This window comes from Rhinolophus ferrumequinum, chromosome 12, assembly GCF_004115265.2.
Source record: "Rhinolophus ferrumequinum isolate MPI-CBG mRhiFer1 chromosome 12, mRhiFer1_v1.p, whole genome shotgun sequence".
Taxonomy (NCBI): Eukaryota; Metazoa; Chordata; class Mammalia; order Chiroptera; family Rhinolophidae; genus Rhinolophus; species Rhinolophus ferrumequinum.
The window spans coordinates 78,150,292-78,175,228 of record NC_046295.1 but is presented as its reverse complement, the minus strand read 5'-3'; the positions used below and the strand labels follow the sequence as shown (position 1 = coordinate 78,175,228).

Genomic DNA, 24,937 nt, shown 5'->3' with positions numbered 1-24,937 from the left:
TGAGGCAGTCGGTCTCCAGTCGTTGGTCATCCGCTCACAGCAGCTCATGGCAGCTCTCGCCGGCTGCCGGCCACTCACGCTGGCCACCGGCCGCTCATGGCAGCACACGGTAGCCCACGCAGCTGCCAGTCTTAATCATTTATCCTTGTCAATAAATGTTGTTTCTGTGTTTCTAAACTGCTGGATGAATGTTTGTGCCATTGATGTGCAAATTAACTAGATTTAAAGTCACATGGTCTTTTCCAATCCTCACTGAGTGGTTATCAAAAGCGGGTGCCCTGGGGCAGTGCTCGTTATTTGGTTCTGGTCCCAGCCTGCCCAGCAGCCAGTCCCGCTCAGAGACTCACTGGCCCTTCCCCTGGCTTTCTGCCTGTCAGGAGAGGCAGCCAGCATTCCGAGAAATAGGAGGGCAGGAGTCAGGACCCACAACCAAACTCTGGAGCTTTTTACTTATCTTGGTCTAGACTCTTTTGGTTATATATAAAAAGAAGAAGAAGAAGAAGAAGAAGAAATCCAAATCAAATTACCTTAATTCAATTCAATACAACAAATCACAGTTGTGTCTATATGTCAGGCACAGGACCAGTACTTGTGGTTCATCATTGAACAAAACCAAGATGCCTGCCCTAGGAAGCCAGGTGTTAGTAGGATAAATTATAAAGTGTGCTATTCAATGAATGGAAAGAAAAGAGAAAGTAGAGGCAGGTAAGTGGGGGTGGGGACAGGCTGCAGAACTGATGAAAGCCATGAGGGGGGACCTCATCATTTGAGCAAAGACTTGAAGATCACGTGTCAACCCAGTGGATGCCTGGGGGACGAGAATTCCAGGCAGCGGGATCAGCCAGAACAAAGGCCCAGAGATAGGACAGTATCTGGCATGTTTGAAGAACAGGAAGTATGACTGGGACCAGATGGAATAAGGCCATGAGCCATCGTCCAAACTTTGGCTCTTACTCTGCGTAAGATGGGAGCCACTGCAGCGTGTCACAGAGGAGGGATGTGATTTGACTGATGTTTTGTTTAGGATGTTAATTTCCTCTTTGTAAAAGAGGAAACTCCTAGACTTCTAGACTGGGGTGAGTCAGAGATTGGGGTCTCACTGTCTCTTTCATAATACAGCCTCCTCCAATGGCTGCACACAGCTTCAGGCCATTACTGTCCCAGAGCCCAGTTCTGGAGCCGAGAGGGGCCTCCTTGTCAGTGCCAGAATATAACCTCCCAGGGAAGGTCTCTGATTGGCTCTGCTTGTACGGACTGCAGTACCTGGATGCCAGGAACATGGTGATTGGCTGGTGTGGGTCACATGGCCACCGAGTACTCTGATTGGCTGGCCCACCAAAATTACAGACAATTAGGGTACAGGTCCTGAAAGGAAGGGTGTGATTTCCCAAAGGAAAGTAGGAGGGAGAAGGGAGCTGACAGACAAAAACAATAGTCCTTCATTGAATTGCTCATCCTGAAGGGAGTCCAGGGGTCCCACTGGTGGGCTTCTGCCCTAGGGCTGCAGAGCCATCAGAAAGAGTTACCTAATCTGCATATCTACATTCGCCTCTTCTGCAGACCACATACCACATTTCAAAAACACTGCTTCCCAAAGGACGGTGGATACCACAGTGACGACTACAATAAAGATCTGACCTAAAAGGTCACTTGAGCGACAGTCTTTTTTTTTTTTTGAATCACTGTATTTCCCTGTCCCTGGCTGGAGAAAGCCCCAGCAATACTCACTGAGGTCAGAAACCAGCGGCTGCCCGAGGTGGGGCTACTTCCTCCTCTCTCTAAGGCTCCTCTGAAGTCACAGACAATTAAACAGCACAAGAACTGGGTCTCTGATCCTCAGGAAATGGTGAGGAGGGTGAGCTGGAAGAAGCCGCACGGGGTTTAAGACAGCAGTTCCTCTTTGCTCAGTGTTGTAGAGTTGTGACGGAGAACTTCTGTGGCTTAAAAAAAAATACAAGAAAGTAACAAATTTTGAAGATATTTCTCAGTGAATGTTTACACATATATCTACCTGTGTAGCCAACATACAGGTCAAGATATAAAATATTGCCAATGTTAAGATCCGGAATTGTCCCCCTCAGACAGACAGAGAACCCGCACAATAATGCAAGTCACACAGCGAGGTTTATTACCAGCCGGCTGGGGTCCCCGTCTCTGCCCGACGCAGCGGGTTTTTAACAAAGGACCCCAAACACTTAAAGCCAAGGGGTTATATAGCATTTTCAAGGCCTTCCATAGCTTCTGAGAGTACAAGATAAACTTACAGGACTTACATAGTTTCAAAGAGTATAAGATTTACTACAGGACAAGGAGACCAGGAGTATAAGATAAGCTACAGGACTTGCATAGCTTCAAAGAGTATAAGATTTACTGCAGGACAAGGAGACCAGGAGTATAAGATAAGCTACAGGACTTCTAGTCGCCATGCTGCAACTGCCCACATCCTGGAATTTTATAATTATGTTGTTTCAGGCTAGGGGCTGTTAACCCTGACCTGAAGATAGCAGTTCTCATGCTAACAGTCTCTTACATGCTAACAGTCTCTTACAGCCAACACCCGGGAGCCCTCCTCAGGGGGGACAGACCCATTGCCTTTGCTCACCTTCAATTCTGGGCAGGCACTGCTGTGTTTTCCTTGGGCCTCAAGGCCAGGCCCACAGTAAGCCCCACCCGGCCACCCCTCTCACCTCCCCCCCTGCCCCCACCCCTCCCACCCCACCCCCAACCCGCAGTGCTTTGCACGCACACTCTCTAGTTTCCCTCACCCCCTGCAAGGCAGGGGGCACCAATCCCATTTTACAGGCAAATATTGTAACTGGAGCTCAGGGGAAAGTAACACCCCATCATCTCCACCACCAGAAAACAACAGGGCTTCCACTGACTAACGGAGGCTTTAGGGAAATTCTTGGCCAAAGATCAGAGAAGGGTTTGTCCTCCTTGCCAGGCCCTGGCTTAACTGGTTGATTTCAGCAGACAATGAGGCAAAGATTCCTGAAGTCACGCTGCATCAATCAGAAGGGCTTTCCAACAAAGTCCCTCTTAGTTTTGGCTTCGGGTAACAGCGGGTAATAATCTGCTGTTTGCCCACGCTGGTTTTCCCAGCTTCTACTGGTGAGGTTTTGTGTCAGAAGATGAGCAGGACAGAGCATGCCCCCTAGTCTAAAGAGGGATCTACACCATGAGGCCTTCTCGGGCTCTCTCTGGTCCATGATTCTGGGGGTGTTGCAGCCACCAGACCCCATAACTGAACTTTTTGACAAGGAAGACCGCCTCCAATGGTTCCTCCAAGCTGGAGGCTGTTAAGACAGGGGATTGTAATGGTGGCACTAAATTTTCTATTTTAAAATTTGGATCTCTGGTGTAATTTGATTTAACAAGTGTAACTTAGCTTGGGACTTTTTGAAAGCTTTCTTTTCTCTCTTTGCCTCTTAATGATTTTGCTCCCAAACATTGACTACATTCCAGTTTCAATGTTTCTATTTACTTCGGCCCTGTGCTGGCCCAGTGACTTGGGAGAGGTTTTGCATCTGGAGGGGGATCCACTCCGGGCTCCAACTTAAATCTACATAACATATGCAGAGGTTGAGATAACCGGCTTAAGGGACAAAGCTGAACTTAATAGAAAATTCCACTACAGGCCAAAGAGATTTACATCAAGGTTAGAAAATCTAAAATTTGAGACTGTTAGGCCAGGAGCAGAGGCTGCCTTAGGCCTGGAGAAACCACCTGGAATGTGCTGAATAGAAACCATCTTATCTTAGAAGCCGTCTTGTCCTGTTCCCTGCTTGCTTGTGGTGCATTGAAGAGAAACAGCCTTGTTTACCTCCCCCTATAAAACTCCACACCCTTCTTACTCGGAGAGGTTATGGTCTTTTCTAACCTGAACTCCCGCTGCTCAAACACACCAAATAAATTCTAATAGACCAATTTTGGTCTCCCACGACTCATTCCTCTGGCTGTGCCTAACAGGGACCAGAGAGGCCGGCATCCTCTGTTCTCAGATAGAAACATCCAAGAAGCAGGCTTGCACAGTTCTACCCAACACACAGAGATAAAACTTCTTTCAGGACATTCAATGCCTTCTATGTCCCTGATTGTGACCTAACAATATCTCTCGGGACTGGGCTAACCCCGCCTGGCAGCTCCAGAAACGTGGCTGTTGGTTTGTAAGTACATCTTTTGTCCAGATAAAGGAAGGTTTGGCACATTGCAAATGGACAAGAAGCTCCCACCTCCCCACTCCCCAACCCACTGCCCCCAACAGCAAGGGCAGGGGTTTCCAAGAGTCCCCCTCCTGGCAGCCCTGCTAGATGGGAGTTATTACCTCCATTTTGAGGATGAGGAAATAGAGGGCCTACTATGTGCCAGGTGCTTCACAATTAGATATGACTCCCTTTAGTTCTCTCAGCTGCTGTGGGGAGTGACTGATTGTCAGCTGTGTTTTACAGTTGAAATGGGTTCAGAGAGGGAAACTGTTTGCTTAAGGCCACACAGCTGCCACCGAGGGCTGGCTCTGGGATTCCATGCCAACTGAGTCTGGCTCCAGAGCACATGGCCAGTGCCGTTGCCCTCTGACCAGTCCTTCCCTTGGTCTCTGCAGCTTTGGCCAGACTGGCACTGCTGTCCCTCTGGAGTAGAGAAGGTGGACCAGCACTGGAGACTGTTTTTTCCCTCTTCCCCACTTCCCCAGGGGGCCCCCTAGCAAAGCAAGCAGTGCTGGCAAAACTAAAGGCACAAGATCCCTCCCTGCCTTTGCCGAGGTCCTGCCCCAAACCTGGGCAACAGGGCTAAGGTGCAGGGGTACACAGCAGGGGAAGGATTTTGAAACAAGTACTTCAAAGAATCTTATGGCACAAACTGTCGATGCTTCCTGTGGAAGAGCTGACGGATCTTTCAGGAAGTTCCCTGTAATGAACAATGAAGCCATTTGCCTGGGAGCCTCCCAGGAAAGTAAAGCGATGCCTAAGAAGACAGTGGCGGTGTGTGCTAGTAGTTTCCTACGGCTGCTGCTGTAGCCAATGACCACAAATTTAGTGGTTTAAAACAACTCAAATTTGTTATCTTACAGTGCTGGAAGCCAGAAGTCCACACTCGATTGCAGTGGGCTAAAGTCAAGGTGTCCGCAAGGCCGGTTCCTTCTGGAAGCTCTCCGGGAGATTTTGCTTCCTTGACTTTTACAGCTTCTAGAGGCCACCTGTACATTCTTTAGCTCCTTGGCTCATTTTCCCTTCATCTTCAACGCTAGCAGTATAGTATCTTCTCTCCTCTCTGACCTCTGCTTTTTTTAAAAAAATCTTTCCTCCCTCTCATTTGTCTATGTAAGGACATCCTGACCTGTAGAGAATTCTTTTTATAAGAGTTTATTTGAGCCAAACCGACGACATATGCTGGGGAGCAAGATCTCAACTGCTCTAGAGATTGACGGTTTTGCAACTTCTTTTATGCATTTGAGACTAAGGAGGGAATGTAAAGAAGATTAAATGAAGGTGGGAGAAAGCAAGTCCGGGGTTAGATTACAGGATAGTTAACAAGATTTTGTACTCTCTTCAGGGTAGTTACTGCTTGTTTCAGAGGCGTGTTAACTAGATGCACAGAAGCAATGGACAGGGCTGGCTTGGGGCAAAGATATGCCTCTCACTAAAGAAGTTACATGCCTGGGGCGCGAACACCCACCAGGACCTGCCCAGTTAGGAATTAATGATTAGATCACCCAGTGAGGTCACTTTCCTTAGCGCCCCTTGTTTCGTCCACAGATTCCACTGCATCTCTCTTAGAAGGACCTTTGTGATCAAACTGGATTCACCTAGATAATCTAGGGGAATCGCCCCATCTCAAGATTTTTACCTAGTCCCATCTGCCATGTACACTAACATATTCACGGGCTCTGAGGATGGGGACGTGGATAGCTTTGGGGGGCTGTCACATCAGTGTAGGTGTGGCTGTGGCTCAAGTGTCCAGGCTGCGATGGGGCAGATGGCTCAGTTGTGTGCCTGCGACCTGCCCTGACTCTCAGGGAGGTGGGCACAGATCAGTAACATCTGCCACCTGTGGAGGTCCTTCCAGGTGCCCTACTTTGTCACAGCCCCCCAGAAGGTAGGCACTGCGGCACCCCCCCAAAAAAAAAAAAAACACCACAGCATCACTCGTGCTAAAAGCCCATGATACCAAACTTTAACACCTGATCTAATTGCAGTTTCACCCTCTCCAAGAAACATAATCTCAGTCAACCAGCCTGGGATTTTCTGGTCAACCTGTAAGGTATTCTTTCATCTGGGCTCTCCCCAGTCCCCTACAACCCCCACAGAAAGACAGGCCATCTGCATGATAAAAACCTTTCCTCTCCTCGCTCCTCTAAAAAGCATGTCCCAGCCCCGAAATAATCCTTCCTTTTCTTTCATTAACTCCCTTGGCCCTCCACCCTGTAAAAAACCCTCAGCGTGCCCTTCCAGTTGCTAGAATCGCTGAAAAAAGCCAATTCGAGCTTCAAATTTACTCCATTGAATTTTGGTTTTAAACAGGAAACAGAAAGTGGTTAAGGATTTGCCGGGGAGGGGTGGCGCAAGGCCAGAGGCTGGATCTGGGACACCCCCAAGCTCTCTGCTCTCCCAGCACCTGGGGCCAGAAGTTGCGGCAGCCTGGGAGTGGGCGGGTGCTCAGAGCAGACAGGCCTCAGCGCGGCTCTCCCCGCCTCCTCCCGCTCTAGAGCCGGCTACCGGCACTGCCACAAGCCCGCCTGGCGTCTTCCCCAGAGCTCCTCCTGTCAAGATGCCTGCGCCCGTCCTGGCCATAGTAAGTGGCCAGGTACTCCCGGCCTTCCTGCTCTGCAGTACCCTGCTGATTATCAAGATGTACGTGGTGGCTGTCATCACGGGCCAAGTGAGGCTGCGGAAGAAGGTACGTGCTGCCCTCGGGGACCCCACCCTGCCAAGGTGGTACGCGGGCCAGAGTATGAGTGTGCAAGGCTGGGGACCAGGTGCTCTCTCAGTGCTGTGGGATGCCTCTTCTGTGGCCCTGAGTTCCAGCTGGGCCCGCACCTTCCTGTCCTCTGTTTTAACAGCATTTACTCACTCATGGTGCCATCAGGTAAGTTCTTGACATGACGAGACTGGACCGGTGCCACTGAGCTCTTGAGACACCGGTCCCTGGGGTGGAGCAAGACAGTATAAAGCTTTATCTGACCTGGTGGCTTCCGGGCACAGATCTTATATTTGGGTGGAGTGGGAACCGGTGAAACAAGACCCAGGAGAGCTTCAAGTGGAAATTCCCAGCTCGCTGGCCGAGGTCACTTACAAACCCACTGCAGCCTCCAGGGGCCGGGTCTCGGCCGGGCTCCACGGAGCTTTTCGGGAGGAATTTCCCCGACCAGTCAGGGGAATAAAACAATAATAAAGCGGCTGAGATCTGAGCCAGAGCCAGCGGGTGGGTGGGCCGGGGTTCCAGCTAGATTCTCCTTATGCGGGACTGGACGGCCAGAGCAGAGATGTTGTGGGCCAAGCTTACCATCCACTCTGTTAGACGCAGAGGCCCAGCGGACACCTGCTGATTACTCTCCCAGGTATTTCAGTAGAGGAATCAATTCTGGAAACCACCGCCTTGTCCCCTTTGTCCAGTTTAAAGGCGAGGCCAGGCTGGCTCTGGCATCTCTTGGAGGGTGCACACTGGGCAGCCGGCTCAGCCCCTGGCTCAGGAAGATGCAGCACTGAGGCAGGGCAGCTCCCCCGGGGGACCGTTGGTCAATTAGCCTCCTCTCTGCCTTGGCCCACCCCAGCTGCAGGATACAGGCACCCAGCAGGGGCAGCTGCATTCCCCATTGAATCCTTTCAAGGAGGTGAGCGTTTAATCCCCACCACAGCCCTGGGGGAGGAAGGGAGTAGCCTTATTCACCTTGTTTTCCAGGTGAGGAGCCTAGGTTCTGAGAGGAGATAATACTTGGAAGGCCACACAGCTGGGTTTGAGCCCAGGTGTCCGGCTGCAGAGTCCACACCTGCCACAGGGGGATGGGGTTCTCCATAGTGAAGTGCAGGGGCCCCAAGCTTCCCTTTTAACCCAAATTCAGGGAAGAGAGGAGACATACCTGTCTGAGTGCCCGTCTGCCTGGTCAGTGGGGAATGGCAAAAGGAAACCTCCCTGGGGCTGTCCCCAAGGTGCTGCCTACAAATTTTTCTCTCATTTCTGCTTGGGAAGGTGACAAGGAGGGGAGGGGAATGGAGGTGATGGGTGCAGGTGCTGGCTCTTCCACCCACTAGCCTTGGGACCTTGGGCAAGTCTGGGATCTGTTTCTTCCTCTGTCACAGTAGAGCCAGGAGAATTCAGCGCATGAGTAAACGCTCCACCACTGTTAGTTCTCATCATTTATTAAAACTGGATCGCTTCATGGGAGTGCATCCAGGGACATGCCGCCTGCCCCAGCTAGAGGTAGGACTCCAGCTTCGGATGGCAGGGCTCTTCCCATCTGCACTGCAGCTGGCGCCTGGCCAGGCCGACTTGTATTCCAGGACTGTCTTCAGAGATGACCAACCCTATGGACGGTGGACTCCAAAGGCAACTGCCCACTGAATGCTAAGACCCTTTGAAGGGTGTCACGAGTCCATGGACTCTGCAGGGCCATCAGAATTGGTGATACCATGACTTGAGGGCCAGGGGAGAATTCTGGGTGTGGGGCCTCCGATCCTGATTGAGACAGGCAAAGGGAATGGGCTGCGTTCACCTCTCGGGTGGGGCTGAGACAGGCCCAACATGCAGGACAAACCAGCGGTTGGGGACAGATGTTCCAAGGGCTCATGAATCAGAAGCAGCAGGATTTGCCATTGGACGGACAATGTAGAAAACCTGGTGCTGAGGTTTGCTGTGGGTTGGTGGGGCTGGCCTGCCTGGGTGCCGTCAGGGAACGGTGAAGCCTGAGTGATGGGCCTGGGCCTTCAATGACCTGAGTGTGACCTGTAGTCTCTGCTTGCCATTGACAATTCACTGAGTGCCCATCTTCTGACCCCAGGACCTTTGCACATGCTGTTCCCATGCCTTGATTGCTGTTGCTCCAACCCTCCCTTCATTTAGTTAATGTGGATGCATTCTTCAAGCCTCATCTTTAATGTCACTGCCTCAGAGAAGCCTCTGATCCCAGATTCCATGAGGTCTCCTGTGAACACTGTCAAGGTCAACCCTGTCTTCTCTTTCTTAACACTCACCACCTGGTCTTCCCTGGTCCAGCAGACTGAGACTCATAGCAGCAGGGACAGGACAGCCTTTGCCTTAGTCCGTTTGGGTTGCTCTAACAAAATACCATAGACTGGGTGGCTTATAAACAGCAGAAATTTATTTCTCACAGTTACAGAGGAGGTGAAGTCCAAGGTCAAGGTGCTGGCAGATTCTGTCTGGTGAGGGTACGCTGCCTGGTTCATAGATGGCTGTCTTCCACTGTGTCCTCACATGGCAGGAGAGGCCAGGGAGCCTCGAGTCTCTTTTATAAGGGTACTAATCACCATTCATGAGGGCTCCATCCTTATGACCTAATCCCCTCCCATAGGCCACACCTCCAAATGCCATCACATTGGGGGTTAGGTTTCAACATTTGAATTTTCAGGGCATGTAAACATTCTATCCAAAGCAGCCTTGAGTCTCCAGCAGTTGGCACATAGTAGGAGCTCGTGGACGCTGGTGAATGGACGTGCATGCGACAACACGTACCAGGCCCGGGCAACCAGGCCGTCCCGTCTCCTGAACAGTAATTCTCAGTTGGTGTATTTCAGGCTTTTGCCAACCCGGAGGATGCGCTGAGACACGGAGGCCTTCAGTATTGCCGGAGTGACCCAGATGTGGACCGCTGCCTCAGGCAAGTACCACTGGCTTCAGCCTGGCCACGCTCTGTCCTTTCAGGCCCTCTTCTGAACACTGGGGCTTGAAGATCACGGAGGCCAAGGTCTTCCGCCTTCCTGACCCCTTCCGACTGCTCTGTTTATTCACTGATTTGATTTCTAATTCATTGTGGAAAAGTAATACATGCTGATGGCTCAGGATTACAAAGGGAGCAAAGGATATTCAGGGAGGTCAGTCTCCCTCCCATCTCTGACCGCGGTCCCACCCAGTTCTCTCCCAAGGAGCCAATGCAGTTACCGTGTTTTCTGACCATACAAACACATGCACCATGCTCTGTCCTTTTAACCCCCAAAGGATCAGCTTTCACCCCTTTGGCTGTACTCTGCTGTTTTCACACGAGCTCATGGCGGGGCCTTGGTCATTGCCTCGGCGCTGTGGTATTTATGCCATTACTCGGCTGAATGCGTCCTGGACCCGCCTGCCCAGCTCCCCTCTGATGGGCATTTAGGCTGCTCTCCCCTCTGGTACGAACAGAGTGCATCCAAACCTCTTCATTTGCCTTTGCGTGTACATGTGAGCAAAACTGCAGGATGCAATTAAATGCCAAGAAATATTGCCCAACAGGGCACAAATGTATGCCCAGCGCCGGTGTGTGAGATGCTTCTCTGGGGCCTTGCCACCTCAGCATGTCCACTCCTGGGTGGATTACCACCAGTGCGATACGTATGTCACATTTTGGTTTTATTTTGCATTTATTTCCGAGGGAAGTTGAACATATTCTCATACTTAGCATTCCCCAGTCCACCAGAAACAATTTTTCTTATTATAAAAATCAGCACATGGCAGACAATTTGGGTAATGTTGACAATACATAGAAGAAGAAAAAAAGAAAACCACTCACAATTCGAATCACTGTAAACGTTTTCGCCTAGCTCCTCTTTGTCTCTAGGTCTAAATATTTTTCATAAAATGACTCATAGGCATGCCTTGTATACCCAATTTGGGGTTCTGATTTTTTTCCAGTTAACATTTCATTTTCCATGTCAGTAAATAGTACTCAGTGATTCTTTTTTTCAAAGAATTTTATAGGGGGTTAGGGGTACAGGACTTTATCGGGGAACAGTTTGTATTTCCAGGACTTTTTCCAAGTCAAGTTGTCCTAATTGTGGAGGGCACAGCTCAGCTCCAGGTCCAGTTGCCGTTGCTAGTTGCAGGGGCCGCAGCCCACCATCCCTTGCGGGAGTCGAACCGGCAACCTTGTGGTTGAGAGGACCCGCTCCAACCAACTGAGCCATCTGGGAGCTCAGCGGCAGCTCAGCTCAAGGTGCTCTGTTCAATCTTAGTTGCAGGGGGCGCTGCCCACCATCCCTTGCAGAACTCAAGGAATTGAACCGGCAACCTTGTGGTTGAGAGCCCACTGGCCCATGTGGGAATCCAACCGGCAGCCTTCGGCGTTCGGCGTTAGGAGCATGGAGCTCTAACCGCCTGAGCCACCAGGCCGGCCCTCAATGATTCTTTAAAAATGGCTGTGTAAAATTCCATCAGAGACTAAATCTTAATTTCATGTCACCCATCTCAGTTGGACTTCTGGGCAGTTTCCTCTCTGCTATTTTACACCAGTGGGCTGGGAAGCGAGGAGGTGGCACTCCCAGGGGCTGGGGATTGTCAGTGGAGTTCCATAGAGAAGTGGGTAGCGGGACAGCAGTGAGACAGAAAAGAATCCCTCACATAGTTCTCAGTACATTTCCATGCATCACAGGCAGAAATGGGTGGGACACTGGTCGTATATGTAATAGAGAGTGTTTTGTTAAAAGAAAGTCTGTTTTTTATTTTCTTATGGCCTTGGCCATCGAAAGTAATAGACATACTTGAGGCTTTTAAAAATTACAGAATATGTGTAATGTAAGAAGTGAAATTCTTTGCTATTTCACCTTTTCTCATGTAACTACAGTATATAATCCTTTATATAAGGTCCATCCATCCAGCCAACATTTAATGAGCACCTACTATGTGCAAGACACTGCTAAACACTGTTGTGCTTTAGTGAACATAAGCCTTCCCCATACACGAATCCATACTGGTGACCCTTTTCCCACCTTCACCCCTGGCTTGACTCCCTGGGCAATGGAGAAGGACATGTGTTGGTGAGGCAGCAGGCCGCCATGACGGGGTAGCCTGAGCCAACTCACCACAGCCATCAAGACGATGTTTTTGGCCTCTCGCAGGGTTCGGGGGTTCTACGTAGCTAAGCTTACCATGCCAGCGAGAGACATTTCCACCCACCCAATACAGTTTTTTCTTCTGATCAAAATGACCCACCATCTGTAGTACCATGTTTCCCTGAAAATAAGACCTAACTGGAAAATAAGCCCTAGCATGATTTTTCAGGAGGACATCCCCTGAACATAAGCCCCAATGCATCTTTTAGAGCAAAAATTAATATAAGACCCGGTCTTATTTTGGGGGAAACACGATAGGACTGATACTCAAATGGTTGAAATTCAATTCAGTACCTTCTGAGCACCTCTGATCTAATACTGTTTCATATCCATTTGGCGAGTATTGACTGGGGACTGACCATGCCTGACCTGGGCCGCCCTGGTCCCCTGGGCTCCTCCTCCTCCTGACTGCACACATCATGGAACCTTGAGGGTGCAGACCTCAGAATCACACATCCTGTCGCCCACTACCGGAGAACTGGCTGGAACCCAGTTCCAGAGGGAGCGAGACCCTGGAAGCAAAAGTCAGTTAACTATTAGACAAGAGTTTACAGTGCAGTCAGGGGCACCCTTTGCACAAACAGGAAAGCCCTTAGGTCTTGGTTCTTGGAGGGTAAATCTGCCTTGCAAATGAGCACGGGCTGGAGCCAAACCGTGAGCCCAGCTCCGGGAGAAGTCAGGAGCCAGGTTTCAAGGCACATGATGAGATCCCCCTTCCTTCCATGATACCAATCCAAGTCTCCTGGCATTGCGTGTTTTGGTCCAATTTTGAGTCTGTGTATGAAACTGCAGTGAGGGGATATCTGAGTGATCCCAAAGAAGGAAGACAAACACTTGACCCAGCTTTGGACTGTTTCTGACTATTTGGAGTGTGTAGAATTAGTCTGAGTGAACTGGTTTGTCAGGAAATTGGGTCCCCAAATCTCATCCCCAGAAAGTCCCTTAGACATCATCCAGTGCATTCCTTTTGGGGATGGTGAACGGAGGGAGGGAGCCCTGTACCAGGCCAAGGAAGTAATTAGCCGCACAGCAGAACGGCAGGCTCCTAGCCTAGCACTCCCTTTCTACTGCACCGTAAAATGTTTTTTATTAATTTGGCCAAGGCATCTGAGGGCAGTCCGGAATCTGGCAAAATCAAGAGAGTGAAATTAGTTTCGACAAGCCTGGCCAAGACAGGGCTGGTGATGGTGGTGACAACAATGACGAAGATGGCAGCTCACGTAGGATGCACCTCCTCACTGATAGGCAGCATTTTCAGCACTTTATAGGTACCAACTCGCTTGGCTCTCCCAACAGCCTTCCCTGGAGGTAACTATTATCTATAGAGAAAGAAACAGGTTTGTCAAGGCCACATAGCTCATGACAGATAAACTGCGATTGAACCCAGGCCCTCCCAGGCCTGCTGACATGTGGGCTCTGCTCTCCGACACTTTTCCTCTTCATGAAGGCGGTTTTACTCTCTCACATCTGCCTTTGAAACTAAGCAGCCTTTATGTTGTGTTAAACTGAATTCTAGGAAATCGCCAATGTGGATGGAAAACAGGGAAGGGAGCAGGGAAAGGAAAAGGAGAGACCTGGTGTGGCTGTCAGCTTTGTCCCTGCCCAGGGTATCTGGGGGTAACCAGGTCTCCCTCTCCCCACCGCCGCTGTATGTAACCCGATGCTGTAAAAATGCAGCTGGTGTTGCAATGTCTGTTTGGAGAAAGGGGGCGGGCCCAGTGCTGCAGAGGGCCATGCAAGTTCAGTCTAGCGGGAATTTTCTTGGGATGACATTTCCTTTAAAAACCGGTGGTTATTTGAATGACACATTTTGCCCAAGAGTCACGTACGTGACTCCATCTGTGTCTCTCAATTCAGATCCTGGAGTGGGGAGGGAGTAAGTTTTCTTGCATCATCCCTAAGTTCCCCATGTCTCCCTGTCCTTGGCACCACTTGTGGCTTCGTGGGGGGGCCCCACTGTGGTTTGAGACATACCAGAGCGAGAAGGGGGGGTGGGGCCAGCCCTACGGTTGGTCTGTGGGTTAGAGCTTTGGGCCTTTTCTCAGCTCCCAGCCACCTCTCCTCCCTCACCGCTGGCCTCTGAGTCTTCCAGCCCCAATTGTTAGCACTTGGAGATGGGGCTCGGCACCCACTGCTTGGTTTCCTGCAAAGACGACCTCCCCACCCTCCATCCTGCCCCACAGAGCAGGGCCCACAGCTGCCGTGAACGTCTCCCACCCTGTATTCCCCAACTTCTTTCCATCACCTGCTCTTTGGGGTTTGGCCAACGATTGTCTGAACTGCTTTCTGGAAAAAAAGACCCACTCTTAAAATATAAATACATACTATAGGGAAAAGTATCTGAATGAATGGGTTTCCTATGCTTCTTATGCTTTCCCTGAAACTTTTAGATAAAAATATGTAACCATGACAAAAATTACGTATTTATCTAAAAGTTTCAGGGAAAGCATAACTAGCATATGAAAACCATTCATTCAGATACTTTTCCTTAAAGTATGTGGGTCCTAAAGCCAATCAAGCCTGAAACGTCTCTGGCAGCAAAAAATGACAAAACGGAAGCTGTCCTACTTCAAGCACATGAGGATTCTTTGGAAAAGACAATAATGCTGGGGAAAATAGCAGGCCGCAGGGAAGGAGGAAGACCAAATATGAGATGGACTGACACCATGAAAAAGAAAGAAAGAAAGAAAGAAAGAAAGCCATAGGCTGAGTCCACAGGAGCTGAACAGGGCGATGAGGACAGGACATTGTAGACGTCACTCATTCAAAGCCTCACTAAGAGACTGAGCTGACTCAACGGCATGTAACACACACATAACACCTCATCCAGGTGGGACCATCTCTCGGGTCACCTGGGTAGGGAGACCACGTTCTGAGACACACTGATTTAATCTAAAATGGGTTTTCCAAAGGTATTCCCTTAAGAGCTCAAGGAGGGAGGTAGTGTTGGTATAACAGCTCCATTCCAATAGGACGGGCACTTCCTGGGTCCTCCCTATAACTCCCATGTAAGGTAAGGGACTTGCTGGCTTGAGGAATTGGAGTGGCCCCAGTTCTGTTTCCCCCTCTCCTTCCCTGTGGCAAGGGCCTGCCAGGGCTTGCCATTCTCTGGTGTAGGAGGCAGCAGTCTTTGATGCAGCTGGGTGAGACATGTCCTGTTGGAGACTTACTTTCCCTGTGGCTGAGTCCCAAGGTCGAGATTCGGGAGAAAAGGAGAAGGAAGGCTCATATTAGCTCCAATGTATGGGGACAGAGACACAACTGCCATGTTCTGAGTTTGACCTAAGAAAGATCCAGGCCCTGCTGGGTTTACGGGAGCTTCAGTACACTCCAACTGAATTCCAGACTCCTTATCCTGCTTCTCAGGCCCCTCCCCACTCTTATCCTGCCCCATTTCCTCTTGTGCTTCACCTTCCAGCCACACGTTCACTTTTCTGTGCCTTGAACACACTATGCTCATTGTCACCTCAGGACCTTTGCATGTGCCAAACCCTCTTCCTGAAAAATTCTTCCCCTGCACTGACAGCCCCTCCTCATGTAGGCTTCAGTGCAAACCTCTTCTTCCCTGACCACACCCACCCTACAGAGGCCCCTACAGCTTTGGGTTGTTCCAGGCCCCCTCCCTGCCCTGCCCAGCCCACATACCACATACCACAGCCCTTGCCTAAGGCTCTCCTTGTGATGGGAGGGAAGAGGACTCTGTAGCAGGTCACCACCCAGGATGCTGGGCTGGTCCTGGCCCATTGGCACAGCATTCGTGAAACGCATCCCAGCTGGAAGGCCGGAGAAGGGGCTCGGTTCCAGCAGACTCCCTGAGCCTCACACATGTGGCTTATCCTTTGGGGAGGTCACGGCCCGGGCACCGGGTATCTTGTTTATGTGAGCTTCCAACATGCCATCTATGGCTTCAGCCACTTTCTCAGTCTCTAATTTATGAGACTCGACCTCCCCGCCCTCCATAAAGGAAGCTGCCCATTAGCAGGAGTCATGGGAAATGTGAACTGACTCTTAGCCAAAGAGGGTGAATTTTCTTTCTTGGTCATTTATTTATGGTAGGGTTATGCACAGGCCTCCCCCACACACATGCACAACATACTCACACGCTTGATTATTTTAAACAACAACAAAAGAAGCAGGATAGCACGGATGAAGCGGAGAGCTTTGCCAGCGTCCGGCGATTGGTTGGCTCCAGTGAGTGGAAGCTGTTGTTGTTATTATTATCCCTGAAAGTGGGAGTGGGGATGCTTATATTTAGGAGCAGAATAAGAGACAGGCATGGATCGCGTGCTCTTAGGCTCAGCCCACCCAGGAGGGCCCAGGAACCTGCATTTGGAAGGAGGTTGGCCGTGGTGGTAAAGAGCATGGCCTCCAGTCAGACCTAGGTTCACCCAGCTCTCACTCAAACCCTCAGAACCCCACTTTTCCCGCCTGGGGTCCAAGCCCAGAGGGGAGGATTGAGAAAACTGTGGCAGGGAGTGGGCTTGGTAAGAAACCCCCAACACATAGCCCGTGGTTCCTGTTAACGGAGCTTTGTTTCCTCCGCTGCTGGCAGGTGCCAGCTTGGAGTTGCCATCCCTCCCAACTCCGGGGTATCTCTTGCTCTGGCCCTGAATGGACTTGTCTGGTGCCCCTGAGACGATCCCCAGTGGGGCAGGGCCTCTCAGGGCAGAGGGCCCCAGCTTCTATGACATTCTCAAAGCTGCCACCTGGCTGACTGCACCCCCTTGCCTTCCCAGAGCCCACCGAAACGACATGGAGACCATCTACTCCTTCCTGTTCCTGGGCCTCGTCTACTCCTTCTTGGGGCCCGACCCTTTCGTGGCCCGGATGCATTTCCTCCTCGTCTTCCTGGGCCGCATGGTGCACACCGTGGCCTACCTGGGGAAGCTTCGGGCACCCACCCGCTCCCTGGCCTACACCGTGGCCCAGATCCCCTGCGCTTCCATGGCCCTGCAGATCATATGGGAAGCAGCCCGCCACCTGTGACCAGCAGCTGACACCTCCTCGGCCACCAGACCGCTGGCCACAAGCCACTGGGGCTGTACTTGAAGGACAGGGCCTCCCTTCGAGGTTGCCTGGTTTCCTGGCCACCTGCTGAACGTGGGCTCCTGGCCCAGCTGGCCTCTGCGTGTGTGTGCGTACGTGTGCACACGTGTGTGCCTCCTGGATTCCTGGGTGATGTGGCCAATTGCAGATGGGTTGTCCAGATTGACAGACAGTTTCTCCACTCACATAACAGAGCATTGAAAACATCACTCCTTCTTCCTCCCTAAGAACGGGCAGAGTGAGGGGAGACTCAGTTCAGGTCAATAAACCGAATGGCATCTGAATCCAGACCTGTAATAAATGCAGACTTCTCAGATCCACACCGGAGCTTCCGGTTTGGCGGGGCTCAAGGGACGCTAGGCACCTGCATTTTTAAAAAGCTCCCCTGTGAGTCCCAGCCATGGCCAGGCCTGGGAACCACTGCCAGTTCCCTCTCGAGGCCCAGGACCAGACAGGGTGTGGTTTTTGACATTTCTCTGGAGTTTAACGCGGTGAGGGTGAGGTCGTGCTCCTTTGTGCCCTGTGGACACCTCCTGTGCTCCCCACATTCCCCCCAGTGGTGCAGGCGCTGATGGAAGGAGCCCACAGTGAGGCCGACCTCCTCTTCTCCCGAGGACTCAGTCAAGGATGAGGGGCTCGAACGACCAACCACTAAAAGGAACTTGCTGGCTCCTTCAGTCTTGGCAAGTTTCGGAAATCACCAATGCGCCCCCATGTGAGGAATCGTGTCTCTCCAGGACTCTTGTCCTGGGACACCTGTGGCTTGAATCATTGAGTGGTGTATCTGACCAGCTGGCCCCATAGCCGTACAGCCTTTTGGCTGCTTGCTCCTGGCATGCACCGCGGCCCAAGCCGGCCTGAGGCTCCAGCTCGCTGGACTTTTTTGAGCACGTGTGTCTGGGGCCAAACTGACAGGAGGGCATGGGCTCTGGCAAACGCACAGACGCACCCTGCCTGTGGCGTTAAGCCAAGCAGCCAGCAAGCAGGCCGCTCCGAGACAGCCTCCTGCCTCCCGCCGGGGACAGTGAGGTGGTCTACGACCTCCGTTTTTACAGGTGAGGGCACAGGCTCCAGGGGGTGGATGGGCTTTTCGGCTCTGACCGCAGCCTGTCGGGGTCCGAGGCCCTGGTCTAACCACTGCGTGTACCGCCTCACTTTCCCTGAACCCTCTCCCAGCACTGCCCCTTTTGGCCAGAATCTGAGAAGCCTCCCGCAGCACCTGGGCATGTCCACCTCCTGCCTTCCCTCCCTGCCGCCTCTGCACTGGCCCCGTGGAGTGATGGACTGACGGGCCTCACCTGCGGCCCAGGGGATTCCAGGCCTCGCTAGAAATCCGCGTTAGTTATCCCCTACCCCGCCGCTCTCCGAGCTGGAGTGGATAACACTGCCCCCTGGTGGTGAGAAACCTCCATTCTCGGGCCGCAGCTGCTCACCTAGAAACCGTGTGTGGAGAGCCTACCGTTTGCTAAACGTTGGCTGGGCGTGGTACTTAGAATTTTTTTCACTTAACCCTTAAAAACGATCCCAAGAGGGAGGGGATGCAGATGAGGGCAGTAAGGCTCAGAGAGGAGAGGTGACTGTCCCAATGCCCCTGACGTGGGATGTGGTAAGGCTAGAGGAACAGAACCTGCTTGTTTTTATATTTCTGTATTTCTCTCCTGGGGAAAAGGGCCGAGAGGGCAGCGTGCCCAGCTCAGACCCGGATTTGGAGGGCATCCGACGCCACCGGGACCACGTAAACCTGAGACCTGGATGAAGGGGGTGGAGCCCCAGGGATGCTGCGCCCCATGTGCACCCCATCATTCATTCCCCCCTGTGGTACCTCAGTTGGCCGCCCTCCAGCCATCTCGGGTACCAAGTGGGGTTGACCAGCGGTGAATTCTGGCCTCATCCCTTCACCTGCAGCACACCCTCCACCCAGACTTGGATCGACCTTTGGGACAGCCTCCTCCCTCCTGACCTGGGGTTTGGGGTGGTGTGAAATGAGACGCGTGCCGGGGAGTGGAGCGTGCTGGTGGCAGCCTGGGGAACTCGCTGCAAGACAAGAACTTTTGGGCCGAGCCCGCGGCCTGGGAGGGTGGAGCTGTCTCTGGTAGGAGCCATGTGTCTGGGGTGTCTTCTCCTGGGCTCTGAGTGAGCGGGAGAGGCCAGAGCTGGACTGGCCTGTTGTCAGACCCCAGGGTCAGGGTGCTGGGCTGTGAGTTCCGGCCCTCTCCTTGAAATGTTGCCAGTTTGACCCAATGCTGTAGAAACTTTCAGGTTCACCCCAGTACACACTCCTAAGGAGGAAGCCCAAGAAAGATGCTGCACCCCGTCCACCTGGGCACCCCAGCCTCCCATGAGGGCCCCTCCGAGGAACCCCTGGGGCTCTCTTTAATGGATTTCTTGACTCTAGGCTTCCAAGAACTTCCTTCATGTGTGAGGGACTTGGAGGAACAGGCAAAAGTGAGAGGACAAAGGGGACTGGTTTGCATAGTCCTGGAGGCAGGGACAGAACCTAGGGGACCCCTGGGGAGGCAGAGCTCTTTTCCCACATAATATCCAAGGGACCCTGGGGCCTCTGTGTGTGTGTCCCTGGCAGGCCACGGTGCTTGGGAATGGGCTTCCAGAGTGGCCAGGCAATCAACAGAAGAGGGGGTGTCTGTTGGGGTTGGTGGGAATCCAAGCAGGCTTCCTGGGAGAGGCATCATTTGAATTGGAACCTGAAAGGTAGATGGAAGTTTCAAAATCTGTTAATTACATGCACTCATGAGTAATGGTCAATGTCAAAGGTTTAGAAACTACAGAAAAGCTCACAGAAGAAAATGAAAACCTCCCATACTCTCACCCGCTGGGACCCTTGTTGGCGTATGTTGCCTTGAGGACCTTCATCATTGCAACAACCTTCCTGCCAGATCCCTTAATCTGCCCTCAGTCCTCAGGTCCTCCCCACCCAGAGCAGAGGCTTCTCTGCCATCAGAGGGAGGCCACGTTCTCACGCTGCCAGCAAGGCCCCCCCCCCCCCCCCCCCCCCCCCCGCGGTCCTCACCTGCTACATTGTCGTCTCTCCTTCTGGAATGTGCCCTGTTGGGGGCAGAGACTTGTTTGTGTTCCTTGTGGTGCTCGTGGTCTTGGAAGAGCACCTGGCTCCTTGGGCATTTCTATGAGGTGAATGAATGCTGTGCAAAATGAATGTGTGTGTGTGTGTGTGTGTGTGTGTGTGTGTGTGTGTGTGTAGTACGGAGAGATAGGGATTCAGGATTGTTTTTATCCAGGATGGAATTCCATAATAAAAAATACTCAGAGTTTCTTGGCACAGGGGAGACGTCCATGTGTCACCGATGTGGGTGGCATCGGTGCTCAGGGCTCACAGCCTCGCAGCAACACTTCGGACTGGCCTTTTGTCATTGGTTGAGACTTAACTTAATACTTCTATACTTCCTCCCAGGGCTTTCAATGGTCAATATCATGAATTTTAATAGCTCCCTGGCATTCTGTCATCCCGGATGCCCTCATCATTTATTTAATCTGCCGTTATTGTTGGATAATTAATTTTCCAGGCTGCATCAGCATAAGCAATGCTTTCACAGGCATCTTTGTACATAAATCTCTGTGCACACCCATTTCTTTCAGGTACGTGTCTGGAAGTAAAATCGCTGGGCCAAAAGGCATGCCTGTCTTTAAGGCTCAGGGTACTTATTGTCCTTCAAAAAAGGATGGTTCCAGTTTGGATAGGATTTTAAAAAGATTCTTGCCCATATCTTAGTACCCAAGTAGGGAAATGTACAAGGGTATAGACCTCAAGAATATACACCCACAGTCCCACATCCCTGAGAAAATCACCGTTCATGTTATGGATTATGATTCCAGACTTTTTCGCCATGCATAGTAAATATATATGTGTGTTACATGCCTAATATATCTAATATTTTGTATATGTGCATACTAAATATATGATATTTACATTATATGATACTATAAATATGTATATATCTACAGTATCTATGTCTCCAAAACAGAGGGAGACTGTAGGTCATGTTACCTCTACTCCCTGGAGGTCCTGCAGCGTGCTCACCGGTGAGAACACGGTCACTCCTCTTGTTATCCACGCCAGCCAAAACGCTGAGGAGCTTCACTTTTTAAAGTTTGAACTATGAAAATGATAGGGTTTTTCTTTCCATTTTTCAAATACAAAATTGTTAACATTGAACTATTTTGTTTCAAACTACACACAGTTCCCCAGACGTGCTAATGCATCTGCTAGAATTTAACTGGGTTTTTAAAAAAGTTGACACTACATCAGAACTGGCACTGGAATGGATTTTCACTGGCAGAGGGGGCTGGGTGGGGAGCACGTCCCTGCAGGAGAGAGTGGAAGGAGAGCGCGTGATGGGTCCAGGGACAGAGTTGTCGGGGTTGTCTGAGGACCCTGGGCGTAGGGGACAGCAGGGCTAGATGCTGGAGCCTCAAACACTTGGCCTGCGTGATGGAACTTTGCTGGGGAGGCCCTGGGGAGCCATAGGAGGCTTTAGGCAGGGGAGGGACATGACCAAGGCTGTGTTTTAGGGCAGTTATTTTGTTGGCTTGTGCAGAATGGCCTGGAAGAAGATAAGACAGGAGGCTGTCACTGCGGCCTGGCAGACAATTTGAATAGAGGCTTCACATCTCCTCTGCAGTAGGTCTGGGGTTTCTTTTGGGTACACCACGGGCAGAGGGAAGCCAAACTCAAGGAGGACGTCCAGGCTCCATCTCCACCTGTATTAGTTTTCTATGCTGGGTAACAACTGGCCGCACATGTAGCAGTTTTAAACAACTGGCAGTAATGATCTTACAGTTTCTGTACGTCAAGAACTCTACTCAGGGTCTCACAAGACTGCAGGCAGGGGGCCTCCAGGCTGAGGTCTCCCTGGAGCTCAGTGTCCACTTCCAAGTTCGTTCAGACTGTAGGCAGAATTCAGTTCCTTGTGCTATGAGACTGAGGCCCTCAGCTGCCGGTCCACCCCCTCCACAGGCGGTTCACAGCATGGCTGTTTGTTCTTCCAGGCCAGCAGGCCGGCATCTCTCTGCTTTGAATCTCTCCTTTCAGGGAAAGCATGGACCCTCTTTTAGAGGGCTCACCTGCTTAGGTCAGGCTCACCCAAGATAATCTCCTTTTGGATGATGTCAAAGTCACCTAAGTAGGGATCTTGATTACATCTCTCAATATTACCATACTCTTGGTTAGAGGCAAGTCAGAGGTTGCACCCCCACTCAGAGACGGGATCACACAAAGGTGTGGCTGCCTCTCAGTTCTTCCGATTTCCAGGGGCCCACTCCTGATCCCTCCCATCCCAAGCTCCATCCATTCCCACTTCTAAGACGTGAACTAAGAGTTGAGAAGCTTTCAAACCCACCCTTTCCAGCGCTTGCAATATAAAAGGGCATCGCTAATGACCCCAAAGCTTCAAGGCCAGAGGACTGATGGGACACCAGGCAGTGGAGTGGAGAGCTTGGGATAGCACCACTCACCGAAAGGTAGCGAAATGACACATTCAGCTCTGACTGAGCCACCCAGGGGGACAGAGAAGGGAAGAAAGCACATTATTTTATCTTCAAAGAGCTCTTGATGTCGTGGAGACTGTCACATTGGCCTGCTGAGTTTGGTTTTCTATCCGGTTATTGACCACATTCCAGAAATATGGACACGAGTGGATTGTGAGCCACCATAACGTGGAAATGATTTGCATTTTGTCTTGTCTTTCCCGATTCTTTACACTGCATGTATGAAATGTGTGATACACATCTTGGCACACATTGCGTCCCCCTCCCGCCGCCCTCCCCCTATTTTGGATTATTTCTCCAAGTGGGGCTTAGAGATGGGCGAGAGCCTGCACACATTTTCACGGCCATTGGTACATTTTCTGGAAGGTTTGTACTGATCTCCCCTCTGTGACCCACGCTGGTGGTTGGGGATTTGCTTGTTGCTTTGTCTTTCAAGAGAAGGCTGGGTCAGGAGCCAACTGCTTGCGCTGTGATTTGTGGGGAGAGGGTGGGTATTCTCCCAGGTCTGTGCCTGACAGTGACCCCAGAGAGCCCTCCAGGGTCGGGAGGTACAGGTACAGGGACTGGGGGCACCATTTTGCTTTTGTCTCCAACTGGCACTCCCAAGGAGTGTGGGCACCAAAGGGACAGGAGATGAGCCCCTGAACTGGTTCCCCGGGCAGGGAATGTGCCAGTTCCCCCCAGGACGGGGAGTATTTTGACTTCCTCAAACTCCATCCCTCGCTCTGTGCTCCTCCACCATAAACACCAAAGTGCCCATTTTCAGAGGGTAACTTTTGCCAACAACCCTGTGAAGTGGCTTCTGTTATTCTCCCTATTTACAGAGGAGGAAACTGAGTCCCAGAGAAGTGCTTTGCCCAAGGTAAAACTGGCTTTTATTTCTCAGGTTTTGAGTTTCCTAAGAGCCAGACTGCCTTTCCTTCTCTCTCTCTCTCTCTCTCTCTCTCTCTCTCTCTCTCTCTCTCTCCCTCTCTCTCTCTCTCTCTGTCTCTCTCCTTAAGTTCCTGTATTCCAAACAAGAAATAGAAGTAGATGCACACAATTCCCTCTCTCAAACTCACAAATGGACAAAAGGAGGCAGAGAGAGGATTCTGAGTTCTCCCAGCCTGGGTTGGGGCCTTGGGTACCTTCTCTTCATGGAAAATTCTGTCCCGGGACGAGTGCCCACGAAGCTCCCACACAGCCCTGCAATTAGGCTACAATACGACAGCAATGTTCAAATACATTTCTTTTTACAGGGAGGGCCTCTGTGCCCCCTCCCTCAGCTCCCCAGAGCAACATATGTAAACGATTAAGCGGGTTTGTTTTTGCTAGAGCGCTCGGGAGGAAGTGACATTGACGTCCTTGTGCCCCATGGCAGGGCCAGCACCTCTGTGGGAACCCTGCCCCTGGCTTTTTCCAAAGCTGGGATTCTTGGGACCTGCCTTCCAGGCCTCAGCCGGAGCCCCCACCCGGGGTGACCCCATCTCTGCTGCAGGCAGCCGCAACCTGGCCATGCTTCACTGCACCCTCCCTTTGGATTGCAAATAGAAAGACCGGATGTGTGTCCTCCATCCGAGTTCTGGAGCACTGACCAGTGCCTGGGCGGGCCTGTCCCTCCATTGCTCCCAGTTCAGTACTTCTGGGGAGGAAAGGGCCACTCTTCCTGGCTGCACAGGAGTGCACTGTTCTGGGCCCCGTGGGCCAGCCTTTGGCTGGTGCAAATCCCCTGGGTAGGGGTGAGAGGGTAAGCTCCTGTGAGGGAAGACACTGCTCAAACCAGGGTGGCCCAGCTCTTGTCTAGGTGGAAGGGCAGACCAGCATCTTCCAGAGAATTCTACCAGGCAGCTCTCATTCCCAGGGTTTCTGGCCTCTGCCTTTCCCTCAGCCCATCATCTAGTCATCAAACCCTACCCCTGCTGTGTCCGGGACACCTCCAAGATCTGCCCGCTCTGTCCCCATGTGGTCCAGGCTGTGGGTTCTCCTGCCTGGATATATGCCTGGGTCTCCTTAGGGATCTCTCAGCCTCCACATGCAGCCCAAGGTGTGGGTCCCTTCCCATTCCTCCCTGTCCCTCCCCACACAAATCTCCTCGTGCTTCTCCAGTGCCAGGATGATCTGGCCATACCATCTCTACTTGAGCTGGCTCCTGCTTCTTCACCTTAATCCTGAACCAGGAGATCCAACCCTAGAGCTGACCCAAAGAGACAGCTTCTGGCTTGCCCCAGGGCCTTCACACATGCGGTTTCCTTCACCAGGAACACTGTTCTCCCTCCCCTCTTGGTTTGGTGAGCTCTTCATCCTTCCAGGGCACCTCCTCCAGGAAGCCTGCCTGGATGCCTTGGACTATGTTTGGGGCC

General features: G+C 51.6%; 1 protein-coding gene across 1 annotated transcript in view; it reads left to right on the top strand.

Annotated features, from left to right (window-relative positions):
* The window catches only part of PTGES (prostaglandin E synthase), a 30,804-nt gene extending 10,735 nt beyond the window's left edge, over nucleotides 1–20,069 (top strand). Inside the window, exons 2-4 of the mRNA XM_033123764.1 lie at nucleotides 6,704–6,894; nucleotides 9,747–9,829; nucleotides 16,769–20,069. Coding sequence (XP_032979655.1) covers nucleotides 6,704–6,894; nucleotides 9,747–9,829; nucleotides 16,769–17,018 — 524 coding nt within the window. The 3' untranslated portion in view covers nucleotides 17,019–20,069. The remainder of the gene's footprint in view (nucleotides 1–6,703; nucleotides 6,895–9,746; nucleotides 9,830–16,768) is intronic.
* The last annotated feature ends 4,868 nt before the right edge of the window (nucleotides 20,070–24,937 follow it).